Below are 21,695 nucleotides of genomic sequence, written 5' to 3'. Positions count from 1 at the left end.
ATCATTACTCCAGTCTTCAGTGTCACATGATCCTTCAGAAATCATTCTGATATGATTTGCTAATGTTGAAAACGGTTGTGCTGCTTAATATTTTTGTGGAAACTTTTTTGCAGTATTGTTTGATTAATAGAAGTTCAAAAGAACAGCATTTATTTTAAATGTAAAAACTTTGACTTTGTTACAAATATATATGGGTCATTGATGAATAAGGTTTTTAAAAGTGTAAAATTTTTATTAAGTGTTAACAATGAGATTATGTAGTCTTTATAATCAATTAACACTGCTTTTGTCTGCTTTGTCTTTTTTGTCTAGCTGATATCTATCTATCTAGCTAGCTAGCAAAAGGACAATCAAGCATTTTTATATTTAGTACAAGTTTTTAAAATATTACAACATTTTCCATGTTTTATAGCGGTTGTACCGAATGACCTGATGTTTCGGGACATGCGTATGAGCAAGTGAAAACATGAATTTTTCAAATAGTTAAGAGAGTTAGTTACTTTGTTTCATGACCATGTGCTCCTTTGCAGGTGTCTGAATGATGTCACATCCTGTCACATGATATTGACCGCATGACTTGATCCAAAATGGTCCCTTTATATTGGTTACTCCGAATGACATCAATGAAATTATTTTTTTCCAAACATTCTTTCTCATAACAAAGCAACGACTTCTACACATAATTTTAATACCATTTTGCACTATGTTGGTGCAGTTATAAAATAATGTCAGAATAAAAAATATATACATTTATTACATTTTAAGATATTTTAATCATAATGAAATGGCTGTATTGGCCTTTGGATGGTTAAACCAAATTACCTTTTGACACTTCAAAATCTTTAAAATACTTTTTATATGTGGCATAATATAATTAAAACCTTTTGGATTTAATAAAAGAGATCTAGTTGTACTACCTAACATACTTTGGATGTCATATCTTTGTTTTTTATTATTATTAGAGCCTTTGGACAAAAAAATGACCTGTCATGTCATTGACCCATATAATGTTTTTTATGAAATAAAGTATTAATTTCAACATTTTGAATGGTAGTGTATGTCAGTCCAAAAGAATTGACTGAAAACATCAGGGCTTTCCTCTTTGGTTTAGAAAGGTCAGAGGGCAGGTGTGAACAACTTTTAATGCACATTGTTAGAGCCTGAAGTGGGCATGAGGAACTTAGCCAGGCTCATTCAGTGAACTACTCCTTTCCAAACGATTTCACTTGACAGAACAGAATAACAGTCCTGAGTGTTCACATTGTGTAACTGGACTGAAGCACCAGCTGTGTGTCAGTGTAGTTTATCCTATGAGTTTGTTGGACGGTGTGGATGAAATCCTGCCTTATGTGATTTGTCTTCCGAGGTCTAGCAGGTTGTTTATCTTTTCTAACTCAGGCATGATTCTGTTTATAATCTTGAATAGTTTAACCCAGCATGCATTTGTTGCGTCCTGCTGTTTATAGAATTTGATGTGAAATTATATCTTGCTGATGCTAGTTCTCATCCAGACCTCATCTACACCAAAGGTTCCATTAACATCTGCAGTTAAAGATTTGGGGAGTTGTTTTGTTAGACATAGTCAATTTTAAGGTCAAAGTGCACATGCATATTCTGAGGTCACATGGATGCACCACTTCATAACAGATGTGGGATGTGTCAAAGGGGTTATGCTTCTGAGCGCTTCTTTCTGCACTTTCAGTTTTCTGCACTACTGAGTGTCTCTTTCGTTCTAAACTTTGTTTATGGTTTAAAATAAACTAATGAAGGCAAAAAAAAAAAAAAATTAAACATTTTGTTGTAGTAGTAGAGAAAGGGCTCCAGACTAACATTTGAGAGCTACAGATGGTGGCACCAGCACCTGATTTGGTAGCACTGGGGGGCTTTATAATCATAAAAGTAATTTAATCATAAGATTACTATTGTTTTGCATTAATAAATGCAGAAGAAACTAACCATACTACTAGTGCTGGGCGGTATACCGGTTCATATGGTATACCGGTTTCAATTTCGAGACCGATGTTGCATAGCTGAAACAGCTGCTGTCTCTATTCAATGGCCATGAAGCGCAATGTAGAGCGCATAGAGAGCGGACTTCTATTAACTGCATACCCTTCTTACACTAATGGAAACAACTTTATTACACAACAATAAATAACTCAAAAAGCTAACTCTCTTTAATACTGCGCATACCATGCAGAGCCAAATGATTTCCACAATGCAGAATACACGGATGAAATCACAGAATCCAGTCACCAATAGAACTTACTGTATAAAGTGGAACGTCACGGAATGTAATTTTCAGATATGGATATGGACTACTGTCTGCGAATATTAAAGCTAGAAATGAATGCTATTGAAATCTGAAATCTGTATGAATTAGTGCTGCATTTTCATTTACTACTACACACATACTAACGCGTGTGTGACGCTTGTGATGATTTCAGTGTCTTCTGTCTCACTCACTATACATGAACTTCATCTGCAAAGCTGCTCTTATTAGAGGTTCACTGTTTAATTTGATAAAACTATCGACATTTGGCGTATTATATTACACAGGAAGTCAAACGTCTTCACAATCCTGTCAAAATAAAAGTTCGGTATAACTTGAAATAACAATACTATTGTACAATCTAGTGTGCTTCGTTTAATAGCTAATAGCCTAATAATAATAATAACACTGTTTATTAAAACACAAACTCAAAGGTCTTCATATTTTACAGTAAAAATGTAGCCTACTTTTAATTTGATTTGATTTCATTTTAAACTAAATTGTTAGCTTTATAAACTGATTTGATTACTGATTTAGACTGATTTGTCCTTACAAAGTTTATATAATATATTCCCTGTACTCCTGACAGTAAAATATGGCCAAAAAAACGTGACCTACCGTGAAACCGCCAGAATCTTAAAAAAAGGTCATAGTTTTTTTTTTTTGGTCATACTGCCCTGCACTACACACTACATTTATTTCATGGAAATGCTCATTTAACACTAAGCACTGAGCTTGAGTTGAGGTGCAGATAAAATGAACCTTTATTAGCAACATTAATATGTAAAAACCTAATTTATAGGGAAATATTTTTATTTTTGTTCATCAAAGTCATGTTCTTGTGGATGCAATCTTCCCTTAACAGCATTGCTGATACATGGGCAACTAAAGCACAGAGAATTTACAACATTACATTACAAATTGACGGATTGGCGCTGCACATCTTGCACTTAACTGTATTTCATGATCAAAGTGATTCCAGGCATCACTGCGCACTTTCAAATCCAGTTTCACTTTATTTCACCAGTCTGGAAGGCGTGCTGTCTACCACTGACACATCAGACCTCAGACACCACCCAAAATGCCACAATGACAATCAGAAAAAGAAATATATATTTTTAAGTCAGGGCAATCATTATTTTCACGATCGATCGTCACCAGCATGTTCGAGTACTCGTGCCCATCCCTAAAATGAATAAAAACACTATTTTTGCTACAATAACATACAATAACAATAACTATTTCTGCCACAATAACATGGTTACAGTTAGCATTACTACATTAAATCCATGGTGAATGTTGGTGATTTGCGAACTGAAAAGCCTTCTATAACTTGTTCATTCATGACACAATGTTTCTCCTAGTTTCCACGTCAGCACTGTTTGAAATCTATGGTTTATAACAGAATTCTGCCCTGAATTTGAATGCTTCTCACTTGGCCTCACAGCGATGTTATTAATACTGCGCCGAATTCAACCACTTTCTCACTGGATCTCCCAGCACTGTGTTGTAATGTCGCGTGAGTAAACCTTTTCTGAGGTCGCGCTGCACTGTTTTAATATTGGTCCAAGCTTATAAACCGCGCAGATCAAAGCGCGGTTTCATTCTGCTTTCGTTTTCATTTTCCGTTTGACGGTTTTCACATGAAACTGAAATGGCAGCTCTTAACAGTTGGGCAAAGTGGTGGTCGCATCAGTGCGACCGCTAACAAACCTTTGTCACACCGGCAAGAAAAAAGGTCGCAAAATGCTAACATTTTGTCTGTCTGGAGCCCCAAGAGACCAGTTACAGGACCTAAGACACTTGCTTTTACACATTCATATACATTTTAACCTAAAGTCTTGATATTGAGTGGAACGTGCATACCATACATACTTCCATTGTTTTTATTTTTAGAGAGAGCTGTTGTCATGTATAGGTATGAAACAGCTTCACAGTCTTTTCAACCTCACAGGATCTTTATTTCTGTGTTACAAATATTCAAATAATCACAGAAGTACTGGGATAAAAGTTTATAGTTCGAAAACAAAGAAAGTAACTTGGCATTTCCAATAAACGATACTTCAGTTACATCGTTACACCAGTAGGTGGTGACAAGTGAAAAAATATACTTGTCGTTGAATCAGTCATTCAAGAGATTTGTTCAAAAATTCTGATTCATCCAGTAATGAAACATTCTCAATTTATCCAGAATTGTGCAGCTCTAATGTGTACATATTAATGTATGTAATACATAGTACATTGGCTCATCAGTTGGCTTAGACATTCCTTGGCAGTCTGGGTTTCTGTGTAATTAGATTTAAGCATGAAATTGTTAGTTAAGGCCGGCATGCTCCTACCCTATAGGGACAGGACGAGACTGCACTGTATGTGGTGCATGAGTATTTTAGACAGAATGGCTATTTGCTTTCGCTAATGTGCATCTATGGACTGCTATTATTGATTGTGCTGCAGGACGTGCATATAATAGAGATGACTCTCTTTACATGCAGTCTTGTGCTGCACTAATGGGCTTTTACTTGGACATTGCTGTCCTTTTTAAAGGGCCTTCAGTTAAACACTCTTGACCTGCCGTCACCTCACACCGGAATGTGTGGCGAGAACAATTAAGGACTTATCCTGTGAAAGGACCCTGGAACAGGCTGCTAACTGCACGTGAGATCCAGAAAGGTGAAGAAAATTGTGTGAAGCCCTCCATATATCAAATGCTTAATGAGTTATATTGGCAGCATAACTGATTGTAAACAAATGGTTTAGAAAGAGCAGTCTATGTAAATCTGGCATGGAATAGGCCGGTTGGTTTCTATGCAGAATGGAAGATAACCGCAAAGCAACTCCATTCATTATTTCAATAACCATTCTTAGTTACCAAGAACTTTTCCTCCAAACTGGCCAAAAGACATTATCTGAAAGGTCAAAAGTGCTCTGTCTTTGTCTGTCATTGTGAGGGAAAGAGCTACTAGTGGAAACAGGTTTATCAAGTTATTTCTGTTATGACTGCTGGGGACGCCAGTTTTTGAAAGGGAAAACCAGGTGTGAAAACCAGCTCACAATGGGACTCTTCTACTCTGATAATCTGCGTATACACAACTAGAGATCAACATCACCTGTGTTTTCACTACTGATACTCAAACCCTCACCCAGCCAGGAGTTGCATAGGAAGAGGATGAAGTTGCCACATGTCACATGCTCTTATTTGTTGCTTGGGACAAGTACATCAGTAAAACGTTGATCTTTTTATCTTTGTGTTGATGCAAATAGGATTTTCATGTTGTTGCTGTACTACATCACAAAAGGGGACAGATAGCCTTGGAGGACTCAACTGAAGTTATTCTGGTGCTTTATACCTTTTGTAGGAGAAAGAGGTTTTTTTTTGTTGTTGTTGTTGTTGTTGTTTTTTGAGAATTTATGCAACTAAAAAATGTACTGTCTAATGCAATTGAGAATAACTGTTATTTCTGCACATATCAATTAAGCATCATTTAAGGTGAGATTTGAGACTCATTTAGACTGAAAATCATTGAGGTTTTTGAGGTTTGTGATGTTTATGGCATGCTTTCTGGGTGCTGCAGAGCTCAAGTTTATTCCATATATCTGCAGGACAGATTTTAATGTTTATTGCACTAAATGCATGTTCAGTAATGCACACACTTGAGAGCATTGTCGATGCAGCACGTGCTGATGGATGACAACACAGTTAGCGAGTGCCTGTCTGAGGCCAGAGAGAGGGAGCAATGAGCATACAACACTGCAGCAGTTCTGTGCCTACTTATTCCATCACAATCAGATCAAAGCACTTCACCACATTGAAAGGTCAATTTAAATATACCCAAGATGTGATTGATCTCTGAAAGTATTTGGAGGTGGGAAGGGACTGATTCAACAAAGTTGTAAATGTCAGGGCAATTTCTTTATCTGCATACAACTGTTTGAGGCAGAGATTGCACTAAAAATATAATCATTATTGATCAAATTACCATGTCACTTTGATCGACTTTTCTGTTAATGTGGCTTGATATCTTGTGATGTTAATATCATGTTAGTTTTTTTTTTTTTTTTTTTTTTTTGATCTGGTCACTCAATTTAATGAGTAGTGTACCATGAATTATTCCACTGGACTACAGGAATAAGGAGTAATAGGCCAGATATATTTTGTAAAAAATAAAATAAAATAAAATTCTGGCAACAAGATGAAAGCATATCTATCTTACTTAAATATTGTCTTTTTAAAATGAAAGTGTTTGAATTTAGAGGAAATCTGTGTTGCTTTCATGCAGATTTCTGCAGCCCCGAGTCATTAGTAATGCTAAATCTGATAACACTCTGATAACACAGATATCCATTAGTCTACATTGGAGCTATGTATTTGTAGTTCTCCTGCTGCAGTTGTACCTTTGAATGCTTCATGTGCAGTAGAGCTGCACGATTTGAGAGTCATGTTTTTTTGTTGTTGTTTTTTTCTTCAAATAGAGATCACAATTCACACAATTTTGAACAAACTAAACAAAATAACATTCAATTTACTAGAGGTTCTGACAAAATGTTAATTGCTGCACTCTATATTTTGTTTAATTCATTTGAATGAATTATTTTTTTTAAAATAGATTTGAATGAAATGAATCTCTTAAGGCAGGAACACACCAAGCCGACGGTCGGCCGTCGGGCAGTTTTTCTTCGTCGGCCGTCAGCTGAAGTTGGCCCTCGTTGGCATTTTTCGGCCGATTCGAAATGTTGAATCGCCGTTGGAGCTCGTCAGTCAGTCGGGCCATTTGATCATTCTGATTGGCTGTTCAGATACTGCCACCTGCTGGTTCGGAAAGGCATTTCATCTTGCGCAAGCACAGAACGGAAGTGCTACTTGGCCGTCAGCTGTTTAGCGTTGGTTTGGTGTGTCAGGCCAACTTTGGACACAGACGCTGCTGACATGAGCCAATCCCGCTGTCTGCTTTCGTCGCCACTAGTTAGCATAACTACAAAAAATGCTGTCATGCAGGGCCACCAACTCTCATTCAAACTCATTGTTTGCCACACGTCCATTTTCTCACGTAATGAAAGACACATAGTAGAGCATAGAGGACACAGACAGCATGCTGACAGTTAAGACAGATCAGGTTACTTTTGATAGAAAACTTAACTTTTAAATTTTACTACGGGATTCAAACAATACATGACGTGGTTTTGGCACTCTTTAATGTGGAGTTACAGATTCCTGTAGCGCCTCAGGTCAAGCGGCACGTGAACCTATTATCTCTTCCTCTTTTCTGCTATTACAGCACAAAATAAACATGAATGAATATTAAAAAGTATGTTGAAAGATACAGTACAATTTACTGAAATGAATCCAGCTCTAATGTAATCACTAAATCACTAAAGTTATTATAATTCCCAGATTTAATAAAAACACAGTATGTCATTTTAACAGAATTTTTAACAAATTAATTAAAAATACACTTTCAAAAGCTGAAGTGATTTCCTTGTTTTAATTATTAGTTAAAGTATATCTCAGTATTTTAACTAATTGCTAGTGGAATAATCGAACAAAGCATATTGATTAGCCAGTATAATAATCGATGATTAGTCGATTAATCGTTCCAGTATTCGGTAGATTAATCGATTATCAAATTGTTTGTTGCAGCCCTAGAGCAAATTCAGACATGATTTAATATTCATGAACCCAGCAGCGCATCATTCCTTAATGCGGTTTATATTGTTATTAGTTGTAGCCTTTTATACAGAAACACTGAATGACCAACAATGTCTTCTTAAGCACCACCACCAGTCCTAAGTTCAGTTAAAAGGACAAATATGCATTCATACGTTTTCATTCATACGCGGTTATTCAGTTGTAGTTCTTATTACTTAGGTTCTATAATTAAATAATGCTTGATTATTCGCACTCTCTTGTAATTTTGGAACCTATCTGAAGACATGGTTGGGATTTTGCTGTTTGCACTAATTTTGCCACTGTTTGAACCATGGGAGTATGAATATATAATGTTTACAACTTTCTATTTCAGCAAAGGCTGGTGTTTGAATTTTTACTGTTTTTTCATTCTTTTAGGTAATTTGTATATTACAAATTTTATTATTTATTATTATTTTACTTTAGATCTAAGTTTGTGTTTATGAGGCTCTCAAGACTGCATGCAGCTATCACTTGTAGCCAAAAACAGTGGTGAATGGTACTGTATTTATATTGTCATTGATATCATTATCGCAATAAATACCAGAAAATATCGTGATGAATTAAGTCCCTATCGCCCATCCCTTGTGGGTAGGGATGATGTGTAGAGACCAATCAGACACTGTTTTACAGCTGGAGTGCGCTTGGATTGGTTTGATCGCTCAGACTGACGGGTCTTGATTTACCATGCACCATAGAATAGGAGTAACAGCAATATTACAAGCCATTTATTCTATATACTTTTATTGTGGTGTTTACACAAGTGAGTAACTGTTATGTTCCGTGAAATCACTTGTTTAAAGTGGGTTTTTTTTGTCCCCTTTAATTGTGTTTTGAAATAAACAGCTAGCCTTCCTAATCCATTGCATGGCTTAAAGACATTTATGCATTCAGAATACGTAACTACAGTGCGCTCTCTATATTTTTCCTTGTCTGTGTCTGCTGCAGGTGCTTCACGCATGAGCCTAAAGGCCCTGATATACTTCAGACGAAGTTCGAAATGCGTGACCAGCGATATACTGTAATCAAACATCTGACGCTGCCCACACCGCTGAGAGCGACGGTTAGATGAATATGTAAATGCAAATTGTACACTTTCACTTTCAGTAATAAAATAAACACAACAAAAATGAGAAAACTCCTAGCATTTTTGTAGAGAGCATAAGAGTCTGATCATAACATGGGTATGTTAGCACGAGCTCTGCAAATTAGCACTCCAGTCACGTCACGTTTATTTATATAGCACTTTATTCAATAGATTGCTATTGCTTAAAAGCAAGCAGCTTTACAGTATCAAACATGAAAAACCGTGTCAGTGCCTCATTTCATCAGAAGCACAACTTCATTTTGTACTATAAAGTGGCTATCCAGTGTGTTCATGTTTTCACATGCAAAGACCTTACCTCAACAAACTCTACACACGAAATGAGTCAGAGAACAGTTCCATGCGAATGAAGGCGGAGCCTCGGCGCACACCTATTACGTTATCATCACGGACCAATGGTGGTACGAATGTGTTTTGCAGCTGGAACGAACTTCTCCTGAAAGTTCGCTTTGGCAAGCTGTTTCGAACTTCCAAAAAGAACACACAACTAACTTCGTTTTGGCCTGATTTTGTTTGAAATGACTACACATCAGTTCGTTCTTCGATTTCATTTGAAGTATATCGGGGCATTAACGTACCTCAAAACTATGCACTCTAACGATGACCTTACTTAATCGACCATCATTAAGATTTATCAGTTAAATTCTCAACAATTAATCGTGCAGTCAGTGTGAAGTTATGAATTTCCATGCAGCTGTGTGAAGTTACTAAAAGGCTCTGCATTTCATTTACCTCCTGAAATGTATGAATGCCTGTATTAGGCTTGCTGCGGTAGTGAATGTTACTAGTGTTACACAGTGTTCGGCCATACACAGATTACGTTACTTGCCCACCTCAGGCACTGTCATTTTGCTTTTTTCAGTTATTAACTGAATGATTTCACTTATGTGACCAGAGTAAGGAGAGATGAGATGATTGACAGGATGATGGCAGAGGATTTAGTGCACAACAGTCATTGACAAATATCTCATCTTGTAAAATGTGTGGTCAGTTCCTCTGCTCCTTATACACGGAGTACTTGTGATCGCAAATTCAAAGGTGAAAAGCGAGTGCGCATTAATGGCTCCCTGATGTCCACAATTAGGCTTATAGACAGAGTACCCATGATCATGGATTAAAAAAAACGAAAGTGAAAAGCGAGCACACATTCATAAGCACCACCACCACCACCACCCACTAATGACCTTAATGGGCCTTTGCACAGCTATTATGCTTACTTTCATACAGACCCCTTGTCTTTTATTGTTATAAATAAATGATAATCTTGTTAAAATGTACTTTTCAACAATTAACGGTGCAGTCTATAAACACACTATAAACTGTGTACATCTAAATTTTCCAAGTGTTTGGGATCTAATGTTGTTTGCTTCATGTTAAACTTGAAAACAGCATCATATTGAACTTTTACTTTCAGTACACAGCATCATTCATACAATGGAGAGCTACTCATATTTCCTATTTTTACTGTTATCACAGGTGTTCGAGTGCTTGTGGATGCCCGAGAAAAGCTGCATATCCCGTGGGGAGACCCTTCAAACCAGGCACATGGAGACACCATGATGGCATTTGACACACGGTCAGCCATGGGGTCACAGGGGATGGTGGAGACCAAAGTGTTCCTGCAGTACCTGCCTTCGATCCGTGCCCTCTGGGCTGACAGCGGCATACAGAACGCATATGACCGGCGCAGGGAATTTCAGCTGGTGAGCTTTTGGTGATCTTTAAAGACAACATGAAGTCATAATGCATTTCACTTCTGTAATGTGATGTTTTTCTGAGTGAAACTGTATAATTAGCAGGAAATGGGATTTGTTGGGGACAATTTTTGTCCCTTACATGCACAACCTTGGATGCATTACCAGAAAAGTTGTTTTGTATGCAGAGAAAATTAAGTTTTTATGAAATGAAAATAATTTTTTTTTTGCAAAGTGTTAAACTAGGAGTATTTAATAAGTCTTAATAAGTCTTCTGAAACTTGATGCTAGTTATTTTGCTCTTTTTTTTTTTTTTTTCTGCTTTTTTTTTTAACACATTTTACTTTAGGTCATAGTCACCTGCTTTGCACTGCAGAGTGTTTTTTTTTTTTTGTTTTGTTTTTTTTTGGCATTTGACACAAGCCTTGTGGTGGACAAAAATACTTTAAACTTTAGACCCCATCTATATTAATCTATATATCCCATCTATCTATCTATCTATCTATCTATATATATATATATATATATATATATATATAATATAGGAGGATGGATGTGTAAATCACCCTCAGGCCTGGCTGCTGTGAACTGTTTTTCATCTTTTTTCATTTCATATATATATATATATATATATATATATATATATATATATATATAGTTCTTCTGGATTTGGTTTGTCTCAGTTTCATATGTTTCTTCATGTCACAGACGGATTTGATGATGGTGAGCTCTGATCTCCATGTGGAGCACCGACTGTTGTCAGACTCTTTGTGTATTCAAAAATCTCAATGGATTATTACAATTAATGGCAAAATGAATGTTTGGAAATGTGAACGGATATTTCCTATTGACACACTACAGCAAAAGATATAAATAATTGACTTAAAACCATTTTTGGGGGGTGAAAATACTGACGTGCCTAAGACTTTTGCACAGTACTAATATATATATATATATATATATATATATATATATATATATATATATATATATATATATATATATATATATATATATATATATATATACACTTAGCTAGCTTATCGTTTTAGTTTGATCATTTTGGATTTTCCCCAATAAATCTCAAATGATTCCTCATTAACGCCTGACATAACAAGTGCCATCTTAGCACACAACTTCAGACTTCTCTAAATGCTCTCAGTTCCTAGTGTGTTACTTCCCCATTTTAAATGTGTGATTTCACCCAGTAACCGCCTCCTATTATTATGATTTGTAGAGATTACAAAGAATGAGATAGAACTGCTGATACAGACTGATCCACGTTTTCCAGCATTCATAAGTAAAATTGACGAGGAAGAAATTGGGCTGCTATACATCATGTGGTCGCAATCATCCATTCATCCTGAAAGTCGTGTTTTTGTGTCTCCTCTACTGGTGCTGTTAAACAAGGTTTAACATACATTGCTAGTGCAAATCGTTCTTGAATGGCTCTTTAAGTTGTATGTATATCAAACATTCTCTGTAAGTGACATGTTAAACTGACATTTTAATTGCTAGTTGTTAATTATTTGTATGGCAGTTAATTGTCAGCCAAAAGGACATGACTGTGACAACCCAAGGCAACTGTATTATTGTGATTGAATGTGACATTTCCCTGTGCACAAGTTGATGTAGTTTATTTATTTCGGAAATCACTGGTGTCATGCACAGAGAGTTTGCTTTTTTTGCTGGGGGATAAAGGTGGTCTTTGTCCATTTCTAGTGATCCTCTCAGCATGGGCATGCTGGGACTTAAGCAGAGCAGCGGATGCATGCTGTTTAGGACAAGAAACAACACGACACTGATCTGTGGAGCTGATAACGGTGTAGATCTGCTCTTCACCAAGCTCAGGAATCTCCATTTGCACTGAGCAAATGCTGGTTGAATGCAAATCCATCCATTACCACTGAGGCTTCCATACAGCTCGCCTGTTAAGTAGGCAGCCTCTTCCCTTGGCTCTGCCACAGGCTCTGGTGATTTGCATTCAGCCTGTGTGAGTGAAGGCAACAAAACAAAACACTTTTGTGCCCTGTAATCCACAAACCACGTGTGTCGAGTGTAAAACATTATCAGGCTTCCTGCCTTTCACAACTCTGCCCCTCCAGCCTCTGGGGGTTATGGTATGCACCCAACATGCAACAAAACAAAACTTGTTCTAGATTCCTACAGCTGAGAACCCTTCACTGCTGGCTCCTCCTCGCTCCACCCCTCCTCTCATTTCTAGGCATTGCATAATCCTAATCCACTGCCTTAGTCCTCGCTGTTCTGCTCTCACTACCCCTGTACATGACATTGTGATCCGTCTCCTTTTGGGAGTCTTTTTAATGTCAGCTTTGAGTTAAAAGCCAGCAAATAGTTTATAACTGTCGATTTCCGTTTGGTGAATCATTACAAGGTTTACTTATAGAGCGTTTGTATGAGTCAGTAAAGTTCATTCCAGCCCCACACTTACTAAAGGCTTAATCTGATTTAGGTAATACTTGCGAGACGGTGCATTTTCAAAATGCTCACAGCCTGTACAATTTAGATGATAGTACTCCATTATAAAATGAAACTGTCTTCAGCACTACTCATCTTAGCTGTGGTTACTGCGGGATCCGTGATGTCTGCAGATTGAAGGCACCGGAAGAGATGTTTTGATAGGAGACATCCACCCAACTGCACTCTCTCCTGTTTTCCCAAACACTGCTTTCTCTGCTCTGCCCACCCCATATAGGGACAGCTGTAGGGTTGAAAGCATTTTGTGTCCATTTCTGTAATACTCTGGACTAGTGTAAGTGGAGGCTGACCAGCCTGAGGTTTCAAGCTTGCCTGTCTTCCCCCTTCCCTTCGTCCCAGCCTAAGATTACCAGGATCTAGAAGAAGGATTGCGTGATCCATGAAGGAATGTTGAGCTGTGATTAAAATGAAGATCCTCATGCATGCCTGCAAATCTGAGGCCTAGGGATGGAGATATTTTTCTGACTCTCACTGTTGCTCATTTCTATTTATTCAGGTAACAATTAGGATATTTTATTAAATTATTACATTTTTTTATTACATTCAGAAATAATGTGCAATGCAGATAAATAAAACAAAACATTTACAAAGGTTTTAAGCACTATAAACATGTATTTTAATTCCCCTCATTCCACAATAAATCCTTTAAATTTAACTATATTCAGAACGGTATAAAACAAACATAAATTATAGTGGCATTCATTATAAACAACATTATAAATGCCATGCCTAAGCACGTTTATTTAAATTGAAACTGAAACTGGGGGAAATGCGCTATACAAATAAACTTGGACTTATGTAGCTCTCTTATTCACCAGAAATCCCAGTGTGTATGCTTTGCACATATTTTGCATTCTTGACACTAATTATATTGTATTGTAATCGTTTAGGTTGCCTTGGGAATAAAAAATCCCGGAAAATGCAGTAGGTTCGGCACACGCTTGCACCGCGTTTCACCCAAATCTGATGACGCATCTATAATATGGTTTGTTGAAAATAATGTGGAAAACAGACAGACGGATTCGGCTAATGTATTTTTCAGTCGATGGATATGCATTCTAGTTTCCCAACAGCGATGGTCAAAAGAACATGGACAAAACAGTCACTCATTGTAAACAAATGTTCAAAGACGCGCCGAAAGCTCTATGACAGTCATTTACGGCGTCATCATCCGGATGTTGATAGCACACGAGCGCAGGTGAGACCTGAACATCTCACGTTGCTATCTGTTTAAACTAAACTCATTTAAACCTTGATGCGAAAGAGAACTTGCGCGCTCTGTGAAGGAGATTTGTGTGTACTCATCCAAAGCGTGTACGCGGAGAGCCGTGTCACAGCGCGCAAATACTTTCAAGTCTTGCACCTAAATGGACAAATTCACACAAAAATTGTCAACATGCCCATCTTAGAGAGTATCCTAACAAACATAGATGAGACAGACAACGCATGTGTATCAGTATCAGTGTACTGGATCTTTGAATGATGTCTTAAAGGGACAGCAGTCTAATATTCTGTTAATGTTAATTGAACAACAAAGAAATCACTCTTGACTGAATAGCTTTTATAACTTCAATAATGTTTCATCTTTATTTAACTATTCAAAGACGTTTATATGCAGTGTTATTTTATATTTGATTACTTTATTCAATTTCTGTACCTGTAAGCTGTTAGATACCTGAAAAGCATTGTTTATTTTATTTGTATCTTAGCTCTCATGTATTTATTTGTGCTGTTTCTTGTTGTTAGATTTTTTTTATTTTATTTAATTTTATTTATCTTTATTTGACAACTGTCCTATTTTTACTGAACGTAGCACATACCAAACTGTTCCGAATCCATGACACTAAAACCGTGATACAAACTGAACCGTGAGAAATCTGAACTGTTATATCTAATATGTTATATGGGCTGTGACAACATATACTATAAAATAACACATACATGTATATATTTATAAACTGTTTATGTCATACATTTTGTCATATACAGATTGCAGTTAACCAACAGTAGGCATTAACAGTGCTTCAGGTGTTGCTGAGTTAACAGGACTTCCTTTTTAGCATTACTCAGAAACTGATATCCTGGCCTGTTCTGAGCATGTTGTTCCTGTGTGCCCACACCCTTCATTGCCGATGAACAGCACAGTTTGGCTGTGGCTTCATGCCTAGCTGGGGGAGGGTTACCAGGTTTTTCTTATGACATAATCCCTTTTCTACTGAAAGCCACCTCAAAAAACCTGCGTGTACCTCTTGTAGACCTCCGCTAACCCCAAGATGCAAATGGTTGCTCTCATGTTGTTAAAGGGTATTTTATGTAGGAAGACTTTTTTTTTCCGACTGCTCCCACCGAGCTTTGTTCTACAGCTTCTTCCAGCGCTGAGGAAGATGCGCATGATGTTGAGAAGGAAGCAGAACAGAGCTCCTTCCTGCTATCCTGTCAGCATGCCAAACTGAAATTACAAGCAGCTAATTGGTCCGTTATACATCTGAGTGTCACGGAACATTAACTCAAGCCCTGTTGCTGTTTCCTGGACAGCTTGTTTCTGTTACTCACAATTTTCATTTTCCAGAGTGTGCCTTGGTGTGTTCTTCCTTAAGGCCCAGATATACTTCAAGCTAAATCAAAGAACAAACTGGTGTGACATCATTTCAGACAAAATCGGAGCAAAACGAAGTTCGTTTGTAGTTCCTTTCTGGAGATAAATACATTTTGCCAAAGCAACCTTTTTACCCACAAGTAAAGAATGAAAAAGAACTTAGCCAGGAGTAAATTGGAGCTTGTCCATTTTCTAGCATCCTGTGTTCGTTGGTGGTGTACCACACTGAGGCTAGCTGTCACAAATTCATGACTAAAGCTAGAATTGGTTCTAGCACAGCCATGAGTAACCAGTATGAACTCTTATCAATAACAATACAGAATTAGGGATGTTGCAGTGAGGGAATTTTTACGCCGGTAAGTAAACTTGCGATAACGCCAATATTATGTGGTCATGTGTACTTTCTGTATAGGCCTGCAATTCACGATCACATGTACTATGTGTATAAAGAGCGATGGTACTGACCGCACATTTTACAAGATGAGATCTGTTGCGCACCAAATCCTCCGCCATCATCTTGTCAGTCATTTCTCACATCCTCACATAAGTGAAATCTGACTCCTGCTTCACTGTCCTGTGACTCGGCATCTCGTGCTGTATGAAGCAGAGCAGATGCTTTCACTTAAATGTAGCATCTGTTGTCCAACTGAACTAAACGGTTTTTATGTCTATAAGGAAGCAAAACGACAGTGGGGGCGGTGCCGCGGTGGCAGAGTAACGTAATCAGTGTACGGCTGAACGCTGTATAACGCCGACTACCGCAGCAAGCCTATACAGAATTCCCCCGCAGGAGTAAATAAAAGATTCCAGTAACATTTTCAAATTAATATGTCTTTTATTACTGACATCCTGTCAGAGGGTTTTCATGAGTCACATCCGTCTGTTCACATGTTTAATGAGGCCCTCATTTCTTCAAGTGCTTATCTCTGCACATTTTACACTTTTGCTGATTGATTGATTTACATTTTACTATAATAACCTTTTTGTCATGAGCACATGAGTTCATTGTGATAAGTCTAATTAAGAAGAAAGGAACCTCAATTACCCTTGTGGAACTGGTAATGACTGTATGTCTCGTATGTGCTCAATTGTTTTCATTGTCAGTTTACAATGCCTTGATAACCTGACTGATTTTCTCTGCTCTTTGTCATTCTCAGGGTGAATCGGTGAAATATTTCTTGGATAACTTGGACAAACTTGGAACACCGGTAAGCATGTCATCATTCTGTCTGTGCTGATGTCGCATGTTTTTGTTGTTGTTTAAATTGATTAGTTATATTTTATCTTTTATTTATATATATTTTTAAAAATGATTAGTTATATTTTAAAGTAATTTACTGTGCTTTAGGTCCGTGGTTTCCAACCACATTCCTGGAGGCCCCCCATCACTGCACATTTTGCATGTCTCCTTGATCAAGCACACCTTAAATAGGTCATCAGCTCATTAGCAGAGACTCCAAGACCAGAAATGGGTGTGTCAGACAAAGGAGACATGGAAAATGTAGAGTGTGAAGCCAAGTGTGTGTGTTAGGGTTAGTCTGGTGCTGTGTTATACTTGCGTTGACCAATCCAAAGTAGTGTTCGTTAATGGGTAACTGCTCTGGACCAATGTCTTTCTCCAGAGCAGAGGCATTGGTGCCCTGAAATGACAGAAAGTGAGGGGAAAAAGACACTAAAATACTCATGCTTACAAAGAATATTTAAGACAAAGTAAGAACACTCACAGCTATAATTACATTTTAATTTGTCCATTTAGAAACAAAATTATTTTTCTAAAACTCTGTGCCAACACATGAAAAGTTCCTTGCATTAAGCAACCAAAAATGTAAATATTAGAAGAAAAACAGGTGCAGTCTTTTATTGCACTCATTTTAGAGCGAGTTTTGTCGAATGGCTTTAAACACAGTAAAAATTGTTAATGGAGCTGAGTGTGCGTCTAAACAAAAGGGCTTTTCACACTGAGCTTAAGGTTTGGTTATCGTTATCGTTAAGGTTAGATTATCATTCTAAACACTGCTTTTAACCCCAGGTAAAGGACTACTTCACACTTGTAATTTAGAAGTGGGGTTAGCACCACTTTTTACTAGGGCTGTCAAACGATTAATCGTATACAAAATAAAAGTTTGAGTTTGCATAATATATGTGGGTGTACTGTGTGTAATTATTATGTATATATAAATACACACAAATTAATGTATATATTTAAGAGAAATATGTTATTTATGTACAAAATATTTTTATTTATATATAATATAAATTATATAAAAATATAAATAAATACACTTGTAAATATTTCTCAAATATATACATGAATGTGTTTGTATTTACATATACATAATAATTACACACAGTACACCCACATATATTAGGCAAACTCAAACTTTTATTTTGTATATATACAAAATAAACTTTTTACCCAGAGTAATGAAATTACTTGTTCCGCTTGTTACGCTTATTACTTATTACGCTTTTGTGGTAGTGATCGACCGATGTATCGGTTTACCGATATTTTTCCCGATATTTAAGCATTTTTCCATAATCGGGTATCGGTTTTGTAATATCGGATTCGCCGATTTACGGCGCCATCTTGTGGCCGTTTTGAGATTTCCGCCATTGCAGCCCGGGCGTCTGAGGAGATCAGTCAACAACAACTCAGTGCACAGGTAAAGTATATGTTCTACTTGGTTTGCTTTAATTAGTCAACTTTATTTAACATAACAGACATGCACAAATGAGATCTGAGACATAAATTCCTGATATAGTTAATTTATGCAGCTTGTTTCTAAACAATTGAGACAAACTCATTGAGTCACGTAGTGTAATTCGTCATGTCCTGCCCCAATAAAGACGTAACTTTACATGAATTAAATAAAACAGACATGAATGAGTGCATGTTGAAAATAAAAGCGCTGAATTTAATTCTCTATCTGTTGTATTTGCTCACCATTAGTCTAGAAGAAAAAGTTCGTTCATATTGCTTAGCAACTGACGGATGATCAGGAGGCTTAAGCACGGCCACTGAATGAAACTTTTGACAAGATTATCTTGTTTAAACACCCTAGATTATATTATCATTTACTACATAACAATTATTTCGCTAATACACATATAAATATAGCCTACCGCTTTATGGAAATTTATTATTTATTATCTCCATGCGTGATCGCGGTTGATTAAGTTATAGTCAAACAGCACTTTGTCAGTTGGCATTTCATGATTTAACGTTAGATTAAATTTAGATCATAAAATGCCAACTTGCAAGTGCTGTTTAACTTTATATAGTCTCAGAAAAAAAAGTTCGTTCATATTGCTCAGCACCTGAATGGGTTGTTGATCAGGAAGCCTCAAGCATGGCCACTGCATGAAATTTTTTTTTTTGTATGCAAGGAGGGAGTGATTGTTATAAATAAAATGGTTTGTTCAGCTCATTTGTGTTGTAATAATTGTCAAAAACAGAAGTATAACAGTAAATAAATATCGGTTCTGCATATCGGTTATCGGGTACATAAACATGCAAATAATCGGTATCGGTTATAAAAAATCAATATCGGTCGATCACTATTTTGTGGCATACGTCCAGTTAGTGACATTGACACCACAGATATGCAAATAAGGGCATTAACACAGGGATGTCAATGTACACACATTCCCTTGATCGATCGTCGTTTAAATTAACAACCGATTAATCCTTAGCCTTAATACTGCAATATGTGTCTACTGCAGTGGCATATAGCCAACAGCATGACAGGGTGTGCAAATGCTGCTCAAAATGCCATGTTCCTCACCAAATGAAAGAGAAGGGTTTTAGTCTAAATAAAGGGCTAGTAGGATTGTAAAATTAATTAAAATACTTATTTAATAATCAAATATAACGGCGTTCGATAAGTTTTATTGATTTAAATGTATTATCGACAATTAATCGATCGTTGATTAATCGTTAACATCCCTAATGAATACACGGGATTAATTGTTAACCCTGGGTAAATTTTAAGCAATGTGAAATGTTGAAGGAAGATAACCCATGATTCCATTTACCCAGAGTTTAAAGTGACCCAGGGTTAACTGTTTAAAGTGTGAAAAGCCCTAATATGCTTTGATCTTTGTAAATTGCAGCATTTAATTTCTGAGGAAATAAGCCTGGGAAGTGATTATATTGACAGTAGTTTCAGAATAGAAATTTAGGAAACTTGTCCTTTTACTTGTGACTTAAAGAGATTCACCTAAAAATGAACGTTGTCATCATTTACTCACCTTCATGTCATTGCAAACCAGTAACCTACTGTCTTCTGCAGATGTTTTGATAAAATATTTCTCAAAATATCTTATTTTATGTTACATCCAATAAAGAAAGAAATTAAATTTTTGGATCAACAATCTATTGAAAGCACTTATGGAAGGACTTTGTCCAGTGCATATTAAATTGCATATTAAATACATATCTCAGTCTATACTTGCATTCAAGAGACTGGTCCATTTCATATTGAATGATTAAGTGCAGTACAGAAATGGCTAAATTTGCTAAGGGAGCTCTTTTATATTGCTACAATCAAAGCAGACTTGGATGAACAATCTTGTCTGAAATAAATCACTTTATACAGCCGAGCATGAAGGAAATACTGAATAGCAAATGCTGAGGATAATGTCAGACAGATGAATGCCCATCTGTTTTTTTTCTTTTTCTTTAATGCTGTGGGCCTTTACAGGGTTTCCCTGCTCACCAGCCAGTACAGACCGAGAGAAGTGAAACTAGCTCTGCTGACATCAAAAGTCACGTGTCAACCTTTTCTCATAATACTTCCTATAGCAACTTTTTCGCACAACATTTTACCATAGAAATCAGCAGTCTTTAGTTTTTGTGTAAGATACTTGAAAGAATCAATCGAGAGGACACTGTGTCATGAGGCTGCATGATTAAGGATGACCATACGACGTGAGGGTTTTCTTACTCAGATGATCCATGTGCTCACGGAATACTGTTTTCTTATGAATTTATAGTTTATAAACCAGCCATCAAGACTTGCTGACTGACTCAGTATGATGGGGAAAAAAAGCAGTCTTTACACTAATTTTCTAATAGGCCTGCACTAGTCTTGTTCCATATTCAAACCATGATGACAGCACTCGGGTACTGAATTGAGTCAGTATTGCCAACGCTGTATATATTTTTTAAAGGGTTAGTTCACCCACAAATGAAAATTCTGTCATTAATTACTCACCCTTGTGTCGTTCCAAACCCGTATGACCTTCATTCATCTTTGGTACACAAATAAAAATCTTTTTGATTAAAGCTTTCTGTCTTTCCATAGAGATCCAACGCAACTACCACTTTCAAAGTCCAGAAAGGTAGAAAAGGCGTCATTAAAGTACTCCATGTGACTCCAGTGGTTTAACCTCAGTTTTATGAATCGACACAAGTGCTTTGTTTGCGCAATATATAACTTACCACTTTAATCTGCAACACGTTCACGAGAGCATTACGGCGCATTTTGTGTTCACGTGAGAGCTGACATTGTTGCGTGAACAAGCTTTGGATAATATTATTTTGTAAATAAATTGGTACAATTATTTTTTTATTTTTTTATTTTTTTGCGCAAACCAAGCCCTTGATTCGCTTCATAAAATTGAGGTTAAACCACTGGAGTCACATGAATTACTTTTAATGATGTCTTTCCTACCTTTCTGGACCTTAAAAGTATCAGTTACTTAGCTGTCTATGAAGGGACAGAAACCTCTCAGATTTCATTAAAAATATCTTAATTTGTGTTCCAAAGATGAACAAAGGTCTTACGGATGTTGAACAACACGGATGAGTAATTTGACAGAATGATCATTTTTGGGTGAATTAA

The 21,695-nt window shown here is 36.7% G+C and overlaps 1 protein-coding gene across 1 annotated transcript in view; it reads left to right on the top strand.

Annotated features, from left to right (window-relative positions):
• gna13b (guanine nucleotide binding protein (G protein), alpha 13b) overlaps positions 1-21,695 on the top strand; it is a 31,388-nt gene that overhangs the window by 2,207 nt on the left and 7,486 nt on the right. Inside the window, exons 2-3 of the mRNA XM_048195764.1 lie at positions 10,537-10,763; positions 17,007-17,057. Coding sequence (XP_048051721.1) covers positions 10,537-10,763; positions 17,007-17,057 — 278 coding nt within the window. The remainder of the gene's footprint in view (positions 1-10,536; positions 10,764-17,006; positions 17,058-21,695) is intronic.

The sequence above is a fragment of the Megalobrama amblycephala genome, linkage group LG1 (genome assembly GCF_018812025.1).
Source record: "Megalobrama amblycephala isolate DHTTF-2021 linkage group LG1, ASM1881202v1, whole genome shotgun sequence".
Taxonomy (NCBI): domain Eukaryota; kingdom Metazoa; phylum Chordata; class Actinopteri; order Cypriniformes; family Xenocyprididae; genus Megalobrama; species Megalobrama amblycephala.
Note: the sequence above shows the minus strand (reverse complement) of the source record. Positions and strands in the feature narration are given on the sequence as shown.